This window comes from Anopheles funestus, chromosome X (genome assembly GCF_943734845.2).
Source record: "Anopheles funestus chromosome X, idAnoFuneDA-416_04, whole genome shotgun sequence".
Classification (NCBI taxonomy): domain Eukaryota; kingdom Metazoa; phylum Arthropoda; class Insecta; order Diptera; family Culicidae; genus Anopheles; species Anopheles funestus.
Window position 1 is genome coordinate 14,567,893 of NC_064597.1, and position 21,033 is coordinate 14,588,925.

Below are 21,033 nucleotides of genomic sequence, written 5' to 3' on the forward strand. Positions count from 1 at the left end.
GTTGTTTCATTTTTGTTTGTTGTATTCTTCCTCCTTCCTGGTGGAAATTCGGCAGTCGCTGCATTAGCACGAGGGACCATCGGTTGCATACTGCCGGTTGCCGAAAAGTCTGGGAAAGCCGCTGGGTGCATTTGTTAAAAAAAAAGAGTTCCTCCTGCGGTTTCGTGATGATTGCCTACTCATTGCATTTTGGAAAGGAAAATAGAAAAAAACAACATACATGAAACGGACCATAGGTGCCGGTCAAGCGATATGGTATATGGGCACGCATGCGTGAATTCGTACACACACGCAAGCACACACCTACATACAGCAAGTGTCCTTTGGTTCGTGCGATACGTTGGTGTTTGTGAGGGTGTATGAACAAGCTATAGAGACAAGTGTATTGTTGGTAGAATACAGCAGAAATCATAAGGTTCGTGTGACACACATATCCGCAAAAGAACACCTTCAGGCGGAAACCTATTGCTATCTGGACTATCATGAACGAAAAGGAAACGAATCAAATCACATGTCTACTTCAAGGATAATCTACTCAACAATGTACACAGAAGCGTTTGACATGAAAGATACTAGCCCAACGACTAATAACGTTTATACGTAGTCTATTAGACTGTTTTCAAAAACACACTTTTTAACCGGATATGTTAGTAGTAGAGGTAGAATGTGAACATACCCACTCACGATCACAGTGTTAGTGGTTCTTAGTATTGGTGTTGCGCAAAGGAACCGGATATGACTTGTACTTTCTTCGCTCTGGAGCAATCTCGCATTCGCTATCTCTGTCCTTCCCTACTTTCTCTCTTTTTTCTTTCGCTCTCTTAGTATTGGTAAGGGGTTGAAATCGTGCGCTCCTTTTGGCCAGTTCGCTTGGTTCACGAGTCACTGTTCGCATCAACTTCAATCCAGTGTATATTTTCCCGTGCTAGACAAGTTAATTTTTCGTCCGTTCGTACCATCATCTTGATTTTGCGTTTTGATTTTGTGCAATCTTTGATTGATACATATACATCTTTATATATATACATATATATTGATACAACAAATCTTCCTATCAACCGAACCGACTGATAAGGGCCTAAGAAGAAATTTCAGCAAAAGAAAAAAAAACGCTAAAGGTACGGGGAAACCGGTCCTCTTCCAGCAGAGAATTCCAGCGGTTTTTCTTGGTTTTTGCAAAACGAAAGAAGAAAAAAAGCACACAACCACAGCAGGAAACGGACATTCTTCCTTCCGTTCCAGTGACAGCTGGTAGGAGTTCTGGAGATTTCTGTTTTTTGTTTTTGATTTTCTGCATTCCCGTCATTGGTGACTTTTTTTTGTTCTTGCTCTACTCTACGTATGGAATCATAACCCGGAATGTGCCCAGCGTGCTGAGTTGCTCCAAGTGTACATGTGCATATGCGTGTGTGCGGCTTTTTATTAGTATGTGTGAGTGTGTGTGTGTAGGCTGAGGTAAAAAAAGCCGGGTGACCGTACCTGGATGGCAGCAGGATAGGAGATTGCGGTCTCTACACCACCTTACACCGTAAGTATTTCAATGTATAGTCATCTTGGTTTGCTCAGTAATACCGGGACGGTAGGAAACGATATGAATAGTAGGCAATTTGTACTCAAATATCTTCTCAAAATGCCGAATGGAATTATTTTTGTTGAATATTCCCTAATATATACGTAGAAATAGTTTGATAAGGGAGTGGAGTATTGCTCATTGAGACGTCCTTAATTATATTGGACGATATTACTTCCCTCTTCGTCCCACACACTGTTCAAACTCCTAGTCCCATTGTCTGGTACTTAGCTTGCAATCGATCCATATAGTTAGCTCGAAACAACCTGCAACCCACGCATCTACAGCATCTTGATGTGCCTGTGCCAAGGTTTAGAGAGCCTGCAGAATCGGTTGCCTTTGGCGTTGAACAACGAAGGCAAAACCCTTCGAAATACAGAAGAGAGGAAAACAGGAGAGAGAGATATATATGTATAAGGCAGAGAATGGTTTGCTGTAGCACGTGAAGTGTCCGAGCTGTAGGGTCTGTCACGCATTTTGGCAAAAGGATACGCTGGCAAAGGATACCTGAACCCGTAGTCAGTCGGAGCGCGTAATACGTGAACCATAATCTCAGTACTGACTACTCTCAAAACTAGCCAGAACCGGCGACAGCGCACACACTAGCAAAGCCATAGCGCAGCGGCAGTAAACAAGGCTCGGCAAGCGGGATCCCGAGTGGAAGAAAAAAAAAGGATAGTACGGAGAGATGTGAGCGAAAGTGTACGAGCGTCCGAGCGCGCGCGCGCCTGTGTGTTTTTGTGAGGAAATCTCTAGACCCGGCCAAGTGTTCGTCTCTGCCGAAAGGCTCTGGCTGTACGGCACAGTATCGCAGAAAACCCCTTCCACGAGTGCGTGGCGATCCAACAGTCTGATTTTATCCTCTTCACGGCGCAGGCCAGCGTGGTGTTAGCCTTCCGAAGGCACGTACGACTTAGGTGATAAGGCAACCAAAGTAATATATAATATATATATACATATATATATGCATACACTCGTACAGCCCGTGAAGAATACCTAAGAAGACGAAACCATTTTTGGATGCACTTTCAAAAAATTGCAAAGCGGCAAATGATAGGCGTGTTTCGAACGGTGGCAAACTTTCCACGAACGTGCGGTACGGGCCGGAAACGGGCTATTGTTTTTCTTTTGTAAAACCGACGGAAGTAGTAGCCCCGACGGTGAACTACAAGCAACTCCGAACCCGCACAAACGTACGTGACGGCGTGACACGGTATCTGTTCGAACACACACGGTAACTGTTAAGGCAAGTTTTTGGTAAGTGTCAGCGACCTCAAATTTGTGAGTGTGTGTGTTTTTGGTTGCTCCTGAAGGAGTTCCTGGTGATTTAGGTTGTGTGTACAGTGTATCCGTATATCTTTCAGGGATTGAAAAATATGTTCCATTCGAACAGAGTTTTGCTACCTAACCTTATTAAAGTTAACAGGACCTAGTTTTATCCTTAAAAAAGAAGAAAAAAATCGAAAAGGGGTGAGTAAAGAGTGTTCCATGTTTTGAGGGTATTCGCCCCATGGGTTGCGGTGTAATGGAAAAATCACTAATACTAGCGCGCGTTTTTCTTTTTGGCAAAAGAAACTTCTGTGTTCAGACTAGTGGGCCGGAGGGAACGCGAAGGGCATTAGGGTAAAACCGGGAACTGTGGCGGATAGATACAGGCCGGGCACGCGCACATACGCGTTACCAGAACCAAGCAGAACCGCAAACCATAGGCCGTGATACAGCACGTGTGCCCATCTCGTGTCCCTCATACAGGAGACGAACCTGCCCAAAAGGGCGTATCGTCTTCAACTACGCTGTACCGAGGCGTTACTTTTGCTTGCAAATAAGTGCCATCGTGCACTTTGATTCTGCTGCATCGTGCAGATAGTTTGAATGGCTCTTGTAGCTCACGTTTAGACAGTCGTCCAATATAGACGACATACACCAAACAAAATGGTAGACACTTGGGAGAGTAGGCCGACATATAACATCAATATATTCCAGAAGAGAGGAGTTGTTTAAGGTGACGCCAAACGGAGAGTTGAATTGTACAACACTCCTATCAACAGCTCAGTAATAGTGGGCCATATCCTAACCTCCAAAACGAATGTTCGAAGGGTCCACGTTACACTTTCAAGATTCAATTTATGCTAGAATTGCGTGGTAGCACGCCATTTTTCGAAACACGGGCTTTACATACTACTCGTCAAGGATTTCCCTCTACACTCATGTTTTATTTTTTTTGTTTCGAGCGGTTTGAAACTGTTCCAATTAAGTTTCTTTTTGAGGATTTGAGGTCTAATATGAGAGTTTTTTTTGGGAACACCCCGTTCTAACCATCAGATTAAACATTTCATTCTGACGGGGGTGTTTAGACTTCCCTGAAGGGTGAAGATGGCGAAGAATATGTTAACCCCTTACAATATATTAAGAATAGAACAATCCATAAGCTCAGCAAGCTAGAGATCCCCTGGCAATGGGAAATAGGTCAAGCAATCGGTGCACAACGGTCCTCGTTTGCGTCTAGACGTGCAGAAGAGCGCAGCTACTGCTGACAGGAGACCACTTGCATGGTGGGAATGAGAACACCGGCCGTAACCAATCTACTCGCCTTCCCTCTCCTTACTCCCTCACCGAACCTCGTTTTCATCCCATCTTCTCACCGAACGACGCAAAAATTGTGTTCTCCTTTGGTGGAGGGAAAACCGCACACTCTTGGTAAGGGTAAATTGGAATATGACAGACACGCGACACAAACATGCATACACACATACACATTTGACAAATCCTAAAGAGCCCAGGCGCATTCTCAATTAATTCGTTATTTTTTATTTCTGTTTTCCACCCCCGTTCGAACATTCGAGCAAAAGCTGCGGCCCGAAATGGGCTGCCCCCGATACGAGTTTACGAGCGAATACTCGAAGCCTCGCAGTGGACAGGCCCTTGCGTGTATTGCTCACCCGGCCATGTGTGTGCGCGTTGACGAGTGTTTGGGGCTTTTCGTTTTTCCTTTCGCAAAGTGTCGACGCACTCGCGCGCGCTTGCCAAGTGTTAGTTCGGGCGTACGAAATGAGCGCTAAATGTAGGGTTGGAACGTACGTACATCCTTGCCACACAGCCACACACACACTCACACATACATAAACGCCCACGGGAACTAGGACGAGGAAAGCAAAACAGGGATATTCGTTAGCGTAAGAGCGCACTAACACACAGCGAGACGGTCACACGAATTGCATAATTTATCATATTCTAGCGAGCGGTCCAAACAGTAAAGCACAGGGCGTTTCCTTTTGCTACGCGAGACAAAAACTGGGCAATTATCTTCACCTAATCAGGAATCAACCATCAACCGGGGCCGGAAGAAATAAAACAAAAAAAAACCTCTCCCATCCGGTATCAAGTTTTGCTCGCTGTGTGTAACGTGCGTTACGTAACAAGCAAAGTTATTTAACAAATCTTTCAACGCTGTTTCGACATCACAAAAACAAATCGTCACTACATCACCCTTAAAAAAAGGGGTTTCTTAGCGTTTGCCAAGAATTTATTTTATATATTTTTATATTTTTGAAGATTTTTTTTAAAACTCGGCTTCATCATGCACACGTCTATGGTAGTTGACAAAATGATTGACAACCTCAGGCCCGCCTCTCAACCAGCTCAGCGATCGGAATTCCTTTCCGCCCAAAAACATTCATTATAGCGTCCGATTCATACCATTTCAGGTATTCGGGTGAATGTGTGTATGCCAACGTAAAACATTTTTACTATTTCTTCATTCAGCTTCATTCAGCAAAGGTGTATCACCCGCACGTGTATCACCCTATCCTACCCTTATTCTGGCAGGGTGTAATTAACAGTGTAGGATATGATTTTAACACCACCATCCAACGTCCTGTTCCGTGGATTGTTTTCTCTTTTTCGCCATCTCTCTCTCTCTCTCTCACACACACATACACACATACACAGTCATGAACGAAACACACCCAACACAGCATCTGCTCTATAACAGCAGAAAGAGAGTGAGCAATACGTGCTACATTGCATATATTTGGGCGCGGACTTTCCCTTTCCATTGTTGCTGTTACCGCCTTGCTCACTAGCAAGCGAACAGGACGAATGTAGTGAGAGTCGTCCTTTGCTTTGCGTACAAACGTTCTCACCCGTTTTGAATGTAAATCCGAGAAAGAATGTGCGTGTGTGTGTATGTATGTGTGAGAGTGTGTAGGAGAGAGAGAGAGAGCGAGAGATCAATTGGTGCGCCGTTGGAAGAAAATTTGGTATCCTGGAAGAACGGTACGCAGAGCATATACGGGCAGTTCTCTCTGATCTGCTGAAAATGTCGAGCGTCCAGTACGCGTAGCGTTCTGCCGTGTTCAGTGCTTTCAACGCCGGTTGAATGGTTGTTTAAAACAAGCCAAAAGCCGGAAACCCATCTTCTGCAACCAGACGGGAAGGAATAAAGCTGCGCTACGGTGCGTACCGTTAGCTATTTTGTATTCTTTTCGGTAAAGTGTACCAAGCGATAATAAAAGCAAAGGTTTAAAGTTTGTAAGACAAAAAAACCCAAGTGGATAGAAGGCTTAAGACTTGCTCATGGGTGTATTTCTTGCAACCCAAAAAAGGGTCCTTGCGGGTTGTATTTAACGCGTAACAACGTGATCAGTGTGGTTGCGGTTCCTGTTGGCTGTTCTTGTTCTGTGCCGCTGCAAGCAGAGGCAGCTACGCGAGTGCGCATTACCAGCCCGGAACGTGAAAAACGTCGTTGAACCCCATTCTCATTCCCTGGTTTCGGTACTACCAGGGCTGGTGCCCGATCGATTTTGGAAGTCCTTTTTTCCGTAGGCTAGGGTGATAGAGTGAGAGCCACATCACCATCAGTACTGGAGCTGTTTGGTTGTAGAAGTGAAACGGGAGTACGCCCTTACCGTTCGCGAACAAGCAAAACCGTTCTATCGGGTGTTTCGTGTTTCGCTTTTCGCCTTACAGTAGAATTTCCATTTTTTAAGGTTTATGTTAAAGAGTTTTTTTACGAGATAAACCATTGTAGATGATATAGCAAATAAATGTAAAGAGATGTTCATTGAACTGGAAAAAATGAAACTATATTTCTAACCTACTTTACTTGCAGATACCAGAGATTTGGATTACATCGACGTATTTCCTTGACATATATACATAACCAAGCAAAATAAGGGCTGTTACACGCGCATCAAGGACAACAACAACAGCGTAACAAATCGAGAAGACGATTTTCGTAGCACGATTTAAGCGCTGAGCATTAGAGTTAGCACAAGAAAAGAGGAAAACCGATAAAAAAAACAACGGTTAAAACCAGTGAAAACATACTCGGCAGGCGACATTGACAGGCGAGAATAGCAAAGTACGAAACAAACAATATTTACATAGGACAAGAAAACACACAGCAACAACAACAACAACAACAACACGGGAATAAGTGAAGAAAAAGATCAATTGCTTCCTATTTACAAAATTACCCTAGTAAAGATTATTTATATAATCAAACCAAAAAAACAAAAAACCAACAAAGACAAACAGCAAGTATTAAAAACGCGAGCGAAAGCGCAACCAAGCGTCAACCTAAATCTATTAAAACGGCAAAAGGTAATGCAAAAACCATTCATTCCGTACACGAGTGTAACAATGCGAAGCAATAACAATTTTTCCCTTTTTTTATCTTTGGTCTTTTTTTCTACCTCGAACATAAACAAGGTGCACCGGACGAGTAGCAAGTCCTTCTACATTCTATATACCCTACACACATCTAACGCGCGTCTCCGGAACCAGCTCTGGAGGAAACCAGAACAGGCAGAAGGCAGAAGTAGCAGCGCAGACAGCAAAACAAGGTGTAGCACGGATCCGTTCCGGCCTGGACCTTTGTACCGGACTTCCAAGCAGAGCATCCAATTCTACGTCCAAACAGCTCCAAATACCTACCCACACCTACACGTACACACCCGATACAGTGTAAGCCGAATGAAGTGAATGAAGTGACCGCTGCACGACAATCAACAAATTAGCATTCAAACAAACCAAGAGTGAAATTTAAAAGACAACAAAGAGAATACTCCCCCATTTATTCGTAGCAAAACGGCGCGTTAACCGGCACAGGGATAACACGGTAACGGACAGTTTGTTTTCTACTTGGCGCTAGCCGGGACACCTTCCACCACCACCACCAATACTTTCCAACACATTCCCACCACCAGCCGAACGCAATCGGTGTGCGTGTGCAGTGCAGTTTTGTCGAGCATACCAGAAGACCGAAAGGATTCGGAGCTTCCCTGTTTGTGTAGTAGAACGGGAAACGACGTGGAGACGAAGCAATATACCTGCAGTATTCAATTCAACGGTACCAAAAAGAAACAAAAACAAACAAAACAAAAGACGAAGCTACCAAAAAAAGAAAAAAAAACAAACAAACCAACAAACAAAACCCCGCCTGTACACCTGTGCAAATCAACTAGCGCGTACTCACATCTCGCATACGCAGGGCAGGGTACACTACTCGCATAGGATGCATACATCTGCCCGCAGTGGCCAAGTATATTAGTGAACCGAACCTTCTGTACCATACAACTAGCACAAATTTCTCCCCGTCGTAAACAAGCAACGAAGCAGCAAAGGACACGGACGAGCTATTAAGTGAGGTTAGGCGCGCGCGCGTATGTGTTTGTATGTGTGTATATGTATGTGTACAAGCGTGTGTGCAAAGAGTGCGTGCGGCAAAGGGGTTTTTTTCTAGAGCAACCTTCTTAAATCGCTAGCAAAACGGTAGTGAGTGTGTATGTGCGTGTCCTTTTTTTATTAACAAAAAAAAGCCAAGCAATTTTGCAAAAGAGAAGAAACCAATTTGGAGATAGAGAAAGATATCTAGTCGTAAACGATTTATAGGGCAAGATAAACTGTAAGACATAGGAAAGACACGCGGAAAATAAGTCGTCCGTGTATTGGCTGTTTGAGCAAAAAAAAAAAGAAAAGCGATTTTACTACGACTGGCAAAAGTGCAAAGCACTGTAGAGAAGAAAAGAACACGAAACCCAGGAAATTCCCAGTTCTGTACCACCAGTCACTCTCTCCACCTACACTCCACAAATATTCGACCTATAAGCATTGTGCGCGTGTTAGTAAACAGAAGCGTACCCGAGTCTGTGTGTGTAATACGGAAAATTAAAGTTCACTTAGCTAGGTACTACGCTAGGAGAAAGGATAATTCCAGGAGATATAATTGGAGAAACGAGAAACTAGTCAAAAGACAGGTGTGCGCAATCAACTTCCTAGCTGTGCGTTGACACGAGTCGTTAAGTAAGGAAACGTGCGCAAAAACCCGGTAGTAGCAAAGACGATCGTAGTAAGCGCGCTATATAGAACAAATAATTGCAACAACAAAAAAAAACAAGAAACAGAGAATCCATCCATCTTATTAAGATTAGCGAACACAGTAGTACCGAGGCCGGCGACACGATGATCTCGAACGGGTTGGAAACGGTGCAGCAGAATGGACGTTCCGGTTCGATCGGTAGCGGCCAGGAGGATAGCAAGACGAACCTAATCGTCAACTACCTGCCGCAGACGATGACACAGGAGGAGGTAAAGTCACTCTTCTCCAGCATCGGTGATGTCGAGAGTTGCAAGTTGATCCGCGACAAAGTCACCGGTAAGTACTGCCGACGACCTGACTAGCTGCTATAATAGCCCACAAGAAACAGTAACACCATTTCTAATCACCTGTTGTTTTTTTGTTGGTTTTGTTGCACACCAGGGCAAAGTCTTGGGTACGGTTTCGTCAACTACCATCGACCGGAGGACGCGGAGAAAGCAATCAACACGTTCAACGGGCTGCGGCTGCAAAACAAAACGATCAAGGTATCGTTTGCCCGGCCGAGCTCGGACGCGATCAAGGGTGCCAACCTGTATGTGTCCGGTCTGTCCAAGAGCATGACACAGCAGGATCTGGAGAATCTGTTTAACGCGTACGGGCAGATCATCACCTCCCGCATACTATGTGATAACATTACCGGCCTATCGAAGGGTGTCGGCTTCATCCGGTTCGACCAGCGCTCGGAGGCGGAACGGGCGATCCAGCAGCTGAACGGTACCACACCGAAGGGTGCCTCCGAACCGATTACGGTGAAGTTCGCCAACAATCCTAGCAATAACATCAACAAGGCGATCCCACCGTTGGCTGCGTACCTAACACCAACACCGAACCTGCGCCGCTTCCCTCCCGGGCCGATTCATCCGCTCAGTGGCAGATTCAGGTAAGCAGCTCTTAACACCGAGATCCGATAACCAACGTGTGTGTCGCGAGAAAATTTAAAGAGGAGTAAGGGGGGGGGGGGGGCGGGAGAAGTGGTAGGTTTAGGTGAGACAGGGACAGGGACACATCCGAAACGGACACCAAGCAACCTTTACACTGCAATCCACATTCAAACTGAGTGTCGACAGCAGCGGTCAACCGTAGTGGCATCAATCAACTCAACTCGTTGCTCTGTAAGCACACTGCTAGAGAATAATCCAATCGAGTCCGACACACACGCGCGAAACGGCTAGGGCTAAAGCCTTGTTAATTATGCAAGATAAGATCACGATCTATTGCATTGAGTTTATGTTAAAAAAAACAGAGACGCCTAAAGATATGCAATGCGTTTTACAAAAACTTGGTGCTAAGCGCTTGTTTGCCATTTTTAACAAGGCGTATAACCACCGTTTATGCAATACAGCCTTCGTTACTCTTTTACACTGCGCCTAACTTTCTTTCTCCCTTTTCTCGTTTTTTTCTCTCTTTTTCCTTTCTGTTTCTTTACTCGCCATTTGTTGTATGGTTCCTGGTTTTTATTTTCGCGTTCTTGCCGTAAAGCTTGCCGTCGAATTTTAGCCGCTACTCGCCGTTAACCGGCGATCTGGGCAGCTCAGTATTATCCGCAAACGCAATCAACGGTTCCGGCTGGTGCATCTTCGTCTACAATCTCGCACCGGAAACGGAGGAGAACGTGCTATGGCAGCTGTTCGGTCCGTTCGGTGCGGTCCAAAGCGTGAAGGTGATCAAGGATCTGCAGACGAACAAGTGCAAAGGGTTCGGGTTCGTTACGATGACCAACTACGATGAGGCCGTCGTCGCCGTCCAGTCACTCAACGGTTACACGCTGGGCAACCGCGTCCTGCAGGTTAGCTTCAAGACTAACAACACCAAGTCAAAGGCCAATTAAAAATGGGAAAAATTTTAAGTTTCTTTAACCGTTTATGCTCCCGGGATTAGATTTACTCGATCCAATTATCTGTTTACCCGCCTCCCTGAAACACCATCCGTTCTCGACAAGCATTTTTGTTTCTGTTTCTGTTTTTTTTTATTATGGGAACTGTAGTATCAGTGCCGCAGTTAGTAATACTTTCTGTTCACATGCTATTTGCTTTCAACATGACATTATGATTTCATTGCTTCAAACAAAGTTGCACCTTCTACAAAAGGCCGCTAACGAACAAGGAAAGAGTAAAGGAAGCAGAGCGATGAAAGAGACATAGCGAAACATGCTCTTACTAGGAAACTATATGTCAGCAATATGTTCGAAGCATTAGTTTTGCTTCGTTCGTTTTTCTATTCATTTTACATTAGCAAACTATCGCAAACAGCTAGCGAACCATGCGCACATGGGATGTACACAGTACACAAGAGCAGAAACACGCACAAGGTACTTTGCAAGGGAATGGTTTCTAGTGATCACTTCAGTGATTCAGTACAGCGATAATGTCAAACGTCAATGGGAAAAAGTTTAAAGTCATCCGTTTTTATTTCCAACGACCCATCGAGACAATGTCGTTGCTCTGTTTTGCGGTAGTTTTTTTTACGAACGAGATTTTAGGTTGGGTCTGCAATCGGTGCAATAATAAGTTTCTTGACCATACTAAAACATTAGCACCTTAAGGAGAATGTATTTTATTTGAAGCGTGACTCGTGCATCCCTAAAACCCTAACTGTCACCGGCTGAACGTCCTGACAGAAGTTCAACGTAGCGCGTCATTTTTGTTTTTTCTGCTCCCCATCGTACCCCTTTCTTTGGCCCCCTCTTCCTTCGCTCCCTACCCCACCCAACTTGGCACCCTAGTAAAATTGATACATTAGAGTCAAATTGCCCGTCAACGCTCAAATAATCTTTGTAAAGCAAATATATTAAATGTAAATGATATTTTAGAATGGAACAAAAAAAAATAGGGGAAAAATGATGAAGATAAACAGAAAGCAAATATCCAAACACGCGTAACAGCGAAACCAATGCGCTTGATGAGAGAGCTTCCGCTCTGGTATGGAAAAGAAAAGGCAAAAAAGGTCCTACTAGTTTTTACTAAAAGAAGAAGAAAGAAGTGGAAAAACAGGTGTGCTGTCAAACGATGTCAGTAAACTGTCAGGGAGGAGAACAAAAACAAAGAAGCAAGTAAACTGCTTCTGTGACACATGACGTGTCACTGCGAAGGTCAAGGTGTCCCCAAATGTGTGTATATCGAAGATCAAGTCTAGAACAATGAGTATGTGCAATAATAATCAATCTGAAAAAAGGTACGCCGTCGGCATTCGAGAACAACTGTGAATTAAAGTAATATATAGTTTAGTGAAATCCATATTAATGTCACTGGGGACGGTGAAAACAAAACTGACGCATTCATGCCGGGGTGGAAGATGGACTTAAACGTTGCAGAAAAGGTGAAGAAAAGAAAAGCGTTGGCACGAAGTCGCTTATGTTTTATCGATGTCAAATTAAATATTCGCGATAATCTCATCCTGTCTAGTTTATCAGGTCACGTTAGGTTAGGTTGTATTATTTCCCCCTAACGTTATTGTGTAAGTGTATTTATTTATTTATTATATTGCTTATTATACGTACTATCACTCTCACACACATACACATACAAACACTCACACACGACGCACACAAAACACTACTAGCTATGTATTAAGTTTCACTATTGCATAAACCCCCGTTTTATCCCAGAATACTAACTATATTTGACAGCTGTCAAAACAATGAAGCGAAAACAAAAACAGCGCGAAGCAGGGAATAGAATCGAGCGCGTATGCAATATGCTTTTTCTCATTTTTAATCCATGCCCGGTTTTCAACTCATTCCCTTCTAACTTTATTTACCTTGTACTGTAATCACAAAGCAACTAAGTAACCCAAAGCATTTCTTAACTTATTATTCTATCTGAGTAACGAATTATGATTATTCTCGATGTATTATGTAAAATGGGCTATCTATTAATGTGCGTAAGCCCGTTGAACGGACGCGCCATTACTTATTTGATCTCAGCTTGTTCCTCGCGAAAAAGAAAGAGAAGAAGCATATAAAAAAGGGGGAAATAAAAACAAAACCAAAAGCATCCACCTGCATTAAAGCAGTGCACACTAGAGCACACGGACCGGCTAAACACAAAAAAAAAACGCGGACACGGAATATATTATGTTCCATGTACTTTCTTTCAAATTTTAGCCATTTAATTCTAATTAATCGAATAATTGTATCGTATTATCCCGTATGTAAAACACACTAACAAAAAAAATGAAGTGAAACCCATTATTATGCATAGTAATTTATCTTCACATCAGCGCACACTCTTTTCCTATCTGACTCTCTGACGCATCAAGAGCACACATATGCTGTGTCTTTTATTCGATATCAATAGTGCTTATAAATAAGGCAACTTATTCAGGCAAGCGTGAAATAACGAAATGGATTAGAAGAGCAAAAGAACGAGAGCATGACAGGGAAGGAGTGCGGGCCTCCTTAAATGTCGGACCCTTAACAAAGGTTACCCCGTGTTAAGAGCATTTAAAATAAGTTTAAATAAGATGTTCAATAATTTAGCACTTATGTTATTCCTAGTATGAATATGTGTGTATGTGTGTTGAAGAGGACGAAGCAAAAGTGATGGAAACTTCCTTCTCCCCATCCCCATCTTCACCTACGCCCCCTCACCCGTTTTTCCCCGTCACCTCATCTGCCATCCTGCCACCACAGATCCTAACGGATGCACACATTCCAAGTGATTGATGTGTGTTTGTGTGTAGGGGTGTGTTCCCAGGTGTGATGGTGAGGGAAATGTACGGCATAACGAATGGGGATGGGTATGAAGCGAGAAAAAACGAGTTTAGTAGAAAAATTTCCAAATTGATACAAAAATTAATTTGATCGTTAAATGAATCTTGTACGATGTGTTTTATCACCTCCCATTACTCTGGTGTGTTCTGGTTTTGACAGGCGGGGTTAAGTTTTAGAACAGTTTGACGGGCAGAAGCTAAAAAACCCTAACTATTAATTACCACTAGGGGCAGGGCGAGCAAGGGCAGGATAAAACCCCACCACTATTCCCCTTTTCTGGGCAGAGAACGTGGAAAATTAAAAGAAGTAAGATAAATGGACTGGGATTTAGTAAAGCGGCGTACGTGTGTGTGAGAGAGGGAGAGAGAGACAAGCAGAAAGTAAAACACGAGATATCTTTGTAGTAAAATTTTTATTCTGTGACTTTTTCACTTTTTCCATGTTTTTCGTCTTCTTTGTCCTATTGATGGGTTTTTATTCGCTGACAAAGAGCAACACGATGCAGAAGAAGTAAAAACAAAACAAAGCAAACAACAACAAAAAATCGAGCACATAGCGCGTGAGCGAGAATGCAGCGAAAAGCGAAATGGAAATGGGGGCAAAACTTTAATTCATATTTAGCCGAACTAAGTTTAATAAATGAAATCTAATTGTGCTTAAACTAATCAATTTAATCAATCACTTTAACCTGTATTTGAGAATATATGGATAATCGTAATATCTTAATTTAAACAAAAAAAAGGGAAAATATGTAACACATTCATAAGATGTACAATGGGACACAAGAGGAAATAGAAACATACGCTAACACCTGCCATCCACTTGCGTCTCCTTATACCAATCCCTTCCACTCCTGATCCAGCATCACCTTATCCCTTTATATTCCTGTATTTATTTTCCACCCTTTGTTTATGCAGTGTGTATGAGTTGCATATTAAATCTCACGACAATGTTATAGTGAAAAGGCAAAAAAAAGACTAAGCAAAAGGTATGAAAGTTGAAAGGGGAGCGAAAAAACCACAAAAACACACACACACAGGAGTATGTTATTTTTTCATGTAAAGATGCGGTAAATAAAGCCAAGAATTTACTTTTTCCTAACATCCTAATCAATTGAGGTTACTAAATTGTAATTCTATAAAATAAAAACTCTCCTCCTCCATCCCTTTTTACCTTTCCTTGCCGCACTTTGGCCTTCTTCTTAGCCTGATATTTGTTTACAAGTATCTAGTTGATCTATATTAATATGCCCCCTCCCTCAAACATACATAAAGAAGTATAAAACCGATTAAACATTTCACTTAACAAAGCAAGGCATAAGCAACCACTTGTACGGAAACTCCGGGAAAGGAGAAGGACAAATGAAGCTGAAGAAGAATAAAATAGGTAGAAGTGCACTATCATGTGTTACATGTGGTAAGATTTTCCAAGAAAAAAAAAGATGGACGCACACAAACGCAAAAATACACCAAGCAAAACGAACCAGGCAGAGTGCCATCTCGAAACGCACAATAAGAAGTGGTAATGGAAGTTAAGAACGAAACAAATGCAAAAAAAAGGAATAATATAAATATATATAGGAAACGGAATTACTTCTAGTCAAGGTGCTTTTTAGTCAAAATTCTACTACAAATTTTGTGCGACAATGTGAGTGTAAGAGGTAGGCAATGCTACATCAGCCACAGCAGCAGCATATTTAGCGATAACCATAATTCTATTTTTATCGAAGTAAAAGCAAAAAAGCAAAACAATGCACAGAGATGGGGAGGGGGTTGTTGGTCTGCTGGGCATTAATTTATGCAAAATAATGGTTCCGTTTTGTATTGTGTCGTGGACTGCTTTAAAAGATGTTAAGAAGGTGTAATAAACAAAAACTAAATATCCTAATAGGAATGATTCATTTTGCTGATTGCATACCCTTTGGAGCGCATTGCAAAACAAAGCATACATCTAGGCGCACATATATCATCAGGTTGTTAAGTCGCGTGAGAAGGGTTTTGTTTTGTTGTAAGCGTTTGTTCGCCTACCCCCGCCACCATCTTCTTAGCGTCTTGCAAGCAGCTCTTAGTCGCATTGAGTACTAATTGGTTGGTATTTTCTGTTTTGTATTTCCTTCCGTACCAGTATTTCGCACCAACCAATATTATCGATCGATATTGTCGATTTAATCCGCGCCACACCAATCACGTAAAGCATGCATATGAATATATCTATGTTTAGAGAGAAAACAAAATTACAAACATAAGTTAATACACATATAAAGAAATAGAACCATAGCATTTTGTATACATTACTACATTATACTCAATGCCATTCACCCTTTATTTATTGAACGGTAAATGTATATTAGCAATCAGTTGCTATTACTCGGTACCGGTGCCGGATGTTAGGATTATAATGTGCGACAACAAAAACCAATGGAAATACTACACTGCTACAACCCACACCTAAAGGCAACTTTACCACACACACAAAAGCACGAAATCGAGTGAAGCTGTTTTACGATTTATTGAAGGGAATGAATGTAACACACTTGCATGGAGGGCATACATGGAAAAGAAGTACCAATACTAACTACTAGCAACTACTAACTACCAACAAACGGGGTGAAAGGTACATTTCCATCGTAATAGACAAGCAGCAGGAAATATTTCGCTAAATACTCTAACCCTTATTCCCACTCCTTTCTACTTTGTACAAAATGAACGAACATGTAACTGTGTTATGTGTTCTGTTTATCGCTTTCGTTCCTTCTTAGTGGTGGATTGGAGAAACAAAAAAAGCAAGCAGTGAAAAACAAGATCGATTACAAGCGAAGATCAAGCGAAACGATTTGTTAAAGCGAAGCAATCAATTCGAACGAAAACTAAAACAAAACGTGATCTAGGACAAGGTATATACAGAATACAACCAAGAAGCAGCAGGTAAACCTACTCCCATCATCCTTCCGTACAAACAGGTCATACACCCTCTACGAAGGGCAATCGAAATATACTTAAACAATTGGAAGATAAAAACAAAACACAAAAAAAAACAACAAATTCTCGTATTCAATTGGAATTCAGTTTTATTTTTCCTCTCTCCCACCTCTCTCACTTCATTATTAGCAGTTTGTGTTGCGTACAATGCAGAATGCTAAAATTGAATTGGAAACATATAACAAGAAAGAAACGTTGAGCTGAATGCTGCAGATTGAATGGCCGTGTGTGGAAAAGTAGTTTACTACAAGGCGCTAGATTCGATACTATATCACAAACAATAAACTAAACAACTAAGCACAAACCCAAATTCATCATTCCGATGAATTGCTAAATGGAAGGTGTCTATCTAAAATTGCGCTTGAACGCGCTTAAAAGTGGGCAATGGAATGTACCGAGAAACGTTGTTTCGTAATGTATTTTTTAGCATATTTTTCATCGTGAATTTTAACTGGAAAGTTATATACATACCCACTTAAGACGAAAGACATATTCGCTTTTACTAATCACTTGTCAGCAATTCAATGTAGTAGCGATCATACGCGATCTAACTGCTTATGCACATAGTATCGATTCAGGCGCATAGATGCTATAATCCCACCCTTCCGCAGTACACTAAAAACCGATCCCGTTCCCAGTGTGTTTGTGTTGGTGCCGAAGTGTTTTAGCGAATTTCTGTATGTGTCAACCCTATTTCCTACGCGTGTGTGGTGACTGCTCGGGAACAGGGAAGAGTACCCAAAACCCAAACAAAACAAATGCATAATATAAACAAACTAAACAACATAATAGAAAGACTGGATTGTTGTAAAAACGCAAAAGGTAAAACCAAACCCATTTACCCTTGTATAGATGTGAGACAATGTAACACAATGATGTAATGATGTGTATTTGCCGTGATTGGTATAGCATTGGAAAATAAACCAAAACATACCAGCTACAAAATGTCGAAAAGCATTATAAAAAAAATACACATACAAAGTTACACAACGGACAGCGGTATAGCTTGAGAAGAAAATAGGAGTGCTGAAGAAGAGAAAAAAAAATACACCTTTTTGACCTATTAATGTTATCCTGTGACGGATGGTGTGCTTAGGCAGATGAAAATATACAACATAATGAATGTAGTTTCTTTTAGGGAATTTTTTTATAAAACTCATAACAGTAAATATTGGGAAGGGACAATTTTTAAAACGGCGCGCACATACGCGCACTACCAAGCGGTCAGTAGTGTGTGCGCGTGTGCGATGGTTGCAGGTGAAGTTAGCGTTTTGAGTCCTACAGGTAGCTAGCATCTCATGTGTTTGATGGCGTGATCCATTTGCATCATAGTAAACAACTACACGTTTTTTTATATGTATAAAAGCAGCTTCAGTGCGGCATTCCATTTACACGTACATACATACATCCAGTTTGAAGTACAAGCAACATAATATGAAGTGAACGAAAAGATTAAACAAAATCACGGAACACAGAAAGAGCATGTAATTTAAATAGAACTCCACCTCCAGAAAAGGAAACGAACGCTACAATCACAGTGCAATAAACTTAAATAAACAACTTACTAAATACTTTTCGAATCGAACGCTGCTTGCAACACCACAGGTGACAGGTTTTTAGAGTGCACTATACAAACAAGTTCTTCGCAATGAAAGGTGTTGAAAAAAGCAAACTTCTTTCTGCGTATTGCCTACTGTCAGGCGCACACTGCACAAAGAAACGCCCGAAGCTATGCAATTTGCTATAAGAAAAAGATTTTTCAACACTTGACGTTAGAAAGCATGTTTGACACTCAACTCCAAATAGAACGTGTGTTTTTCACCGCCCATATGCCTCCTACGTGCACATAATTAAGAATGGGGCGTTCTACTTCAATTTGCAGTGAGAATGGAAGACTTCATCGTGTATAAGCGAACATTTGAAGCCGTTCCGTCGAGCAACCGGGAACGCAAACGGTTTTTTGACAGATAAAGCAACAGAACACCAATACGTTTTGTGAAAACATATAAAACTACAAACAGCCGTAACATGGACGAGTGATAAATGCAACAAACTAGAGTTAAAGCGTGACAGACGGTATAGTTGAATCTTTAACGCGTGATGGAACTAAAGTATCGGTCCATTACGCGCCCAGATCGTACACGATCGTTCATTTCCTAATTTGCTATTATCTCCACAATCTTACATCTAATCTCTACACATCTCAACCTCTTTCCCCTTCCGAATATATTCCTACTGCTCCAGACACTCATCTCAGCAAACAACATCTGGCTCTGCAAATGCATGCAGCAATAGCCAAAGGAACAAACGAAATAAAACAAACGAGTCATCGAGTCAAACTAGTAGTAGACCTGTTTTCCACACCTAATTATAGATACAGCAGATAATATCTTAATATTTAAGAGAGGAACAGATAGCGGCCGAAGGTTGAATTGAGTAGTACCGGCAAAGAAAATAAACCGATAGTCGTGCGCTTCTATGTGGACGGCTAGGCGTAATTATTTCCCCCCAAAGTTCCCATTTTTGCCGTAACAAGTGGTAACATTAAATGTGAACTCTGAGCATTATTCGTCAGTGTCGTACTGTTTGTGAACTTTGTGTCGTTACTGCTTTATCCGGCTCCGGTTTCCCACTGGATTGACTTTGCAGCCGGAATCGGATACCACCATTTCCGTTAAAGAATACTCGTTCTAATGTGAATATTTTCCTTCTCATTTTCGAATAGATGTCTTTTGCGTTCTTTCTTCGCTTTCCTCCTTCCGTCTTCTCACTTTCCAGCCCTCCATCCTAGCATAATCTAGAAAAAATACACAAAATTGGGTCAACTTTGTAAAGAACGCTCCAGCAAAACCCCGTACTGGATGATGGAGGGTCGACAGTGGGGTGGATGGAAGGAATAGGGAAGTGGAGGCAATTATTAATATAATAATCGTGCAACAGACAATTAACTAATGCAAACTTGGAGAAAAATATGAAAAGAAAGCAAAACGAACAAACGATATTAAGCAAACAACAAACAAAAAAAAAAAACAAAAAAACAAAGAAAGCAAACAATATCAGTATTCAGCGTCAAGAAAATCAATTCAATCGATACATAGCTATTGGACAAGGAAAGGAAAGTACATAGGAAAAAAAAACAAATGGAGCTAATGTGGTAAAACAAATATATTACCAATAAAACAAAAACAACCCGCATACATGGAAAACCAAGCATTATAACAAACAAAAGGACAAACTAATATGTTACTTCTGGCAAAATAAAAAAAAAATAACACAACAAAAGCAACAACACAAAACGATTCGGTAATAAATCAAAAAACAAAACCGCGCATTGTTTCTCACACGGTCGAGTATTTTTAGGGCTATGGAAATGAGTTGAGAAATTGTACACCTACATCATTTTGTCGGTGGGCGCTGTAGCTGTTATTGCATTAATTAATCGACTTGAAAGCATACAATTCCAATGGTAAAATATTTACAAATAATAAAAGCAGTGATCAGCTTCCATTTAATTTGTCTCCTGTCACCGAGCGTGAATTACACATCAGTGAATTCATATCGCTCCCGCATGTATGCAATCTGCGTTGAGAAATAACTTAAAAGCACCTTCGACCTAATAGCGCAAGTAAGCGTTAATAGGACCTAAATAAATTTGCATTCCATTTTGCAGTGTCCTTAATTGGCGTGGCATTTCGATTGCCCTTTAATAGCTCCCGCCGGGAAAGGAATGCTCCTCAGCAATTGTTTTATTAACGATTACCTCAGGCAACTGTCGATTAGACGTTTGTCTGGGCAAAAGCATTTTAAAATTAACCCAGCTTGTCTTTTGTAGCGGCATACCGTTGCGCTTAATCATGTTCATCTGCAGCAGAGCTGCATTACAATTTTCCCCTAAGTGGCCGATTAACGAGCGCAGCAATCTCTGCTTGGAGGTATTGCTGCTGGCTAGAATAGCACTTTGTCCTAGGATTAAACTAGGTAGTATAAAGTGAATTTAGCGTCGCAAAGAAAGATGACCATTTTCAATGATGTATCGAAATGAAGCGAAACGGTATTGGAAATGATATTATTTTCACTTGTATTTTTTTTTGTCTCTTGAAAAGAGCTTGATTTAGGCACACGAGATGCTGCTAGAAAATCACTCAAGAAAATCAGTTGATCAGATAAAGCTAGCACCCGTGTTCGGGTTTTAGAGAAAGAGCATACAAAAAGAAAGAGAATGGCTGATCATATACTAAGGACAGTGGAGGGTTTACACTTGTAAAAGCTCTAAGTGGAAAAGCAAACGGGGCCCCTGTGAAAAGCATGGATTGCGAGGATAGTTCTGATTGTATACACTTGCGAGCATCTCCCCATCCCTCCCCACCCGCGCCCGCTTACCGTTACACCCGCC

General features: G+C 41.7%; 1 protein-coding gene across 6 annotated transcripts; it reads left to right on the forward strand.

Moving 5' to 3' along the window:
- The first annotated feature begins 671 nt into the window (after positions 1–671).
- Positions 672–19,981, forward strand: LOC125769764 (ELAV-like protein 2). 6 transcript variants are annotated; one of them, XM_049438619.1, is made up of 6 exons: positions 672–1,251; positions 1,370–1,528; positions 6,681–7,174; positions 7,283–9,227; positions 9,333–9,831; positions 10,431–19,981. In XM_049438619.1, the coding sequence occupies exons 4-6, from the start codon at positions 9,035–9,037 to the stop codon at positions 10,777–10,779; spliced, it is 1,041 nt and encodes a 346-aa protein (XP_049294576.1). In that variant the 5' UTR covers positions 672–1,251; positions 1,370–1,528; positions 6,681–7,174; positions 7,283–9,034; the 3' UTR covers positions 10,780–19,981. The 6 variants fall into 6 exon arrangements, with proteins under 6 accessions (XP_049294576.1, XP_049294570.1, XP_049294599.1 ...); XM_049438642.1 differs by lacking the exons at positions 672–1,251; positions 1,370–1,528 and adding exons at positions 1,561–2,487; positions 2,553–2,827; XM_049438613.1 differs by having other exon boundaries at positions 672–1,528.
- The last annotated feature ends 1,052 nt before the right edge of the window (positions 19,982–21,033 follow it).

Coding starts and splice junctions, on each gene's coding strand:
- LOC125769764 (XM_049438613.1), top strand. CDS start 9,035: ATGATCTCGAACGGGTTGGAAACGGTGCAGCAGAATGGACGTTCCGGT. Junction 9,228..9,332: donor GATCCGCGACAAAGTCACCG/GTAAGTACTGCC, acceptor GTTGCACACCAG/GGCAAAGTCTTGGGTACGGT. Junction 9,832..10,430: donor CCGCTCAGTGGCAGATTCAG/GTAAGCAGCTCT, acceptor CTTGCCGTAAAG/CTTGCCGTCGAATTTTAGCC.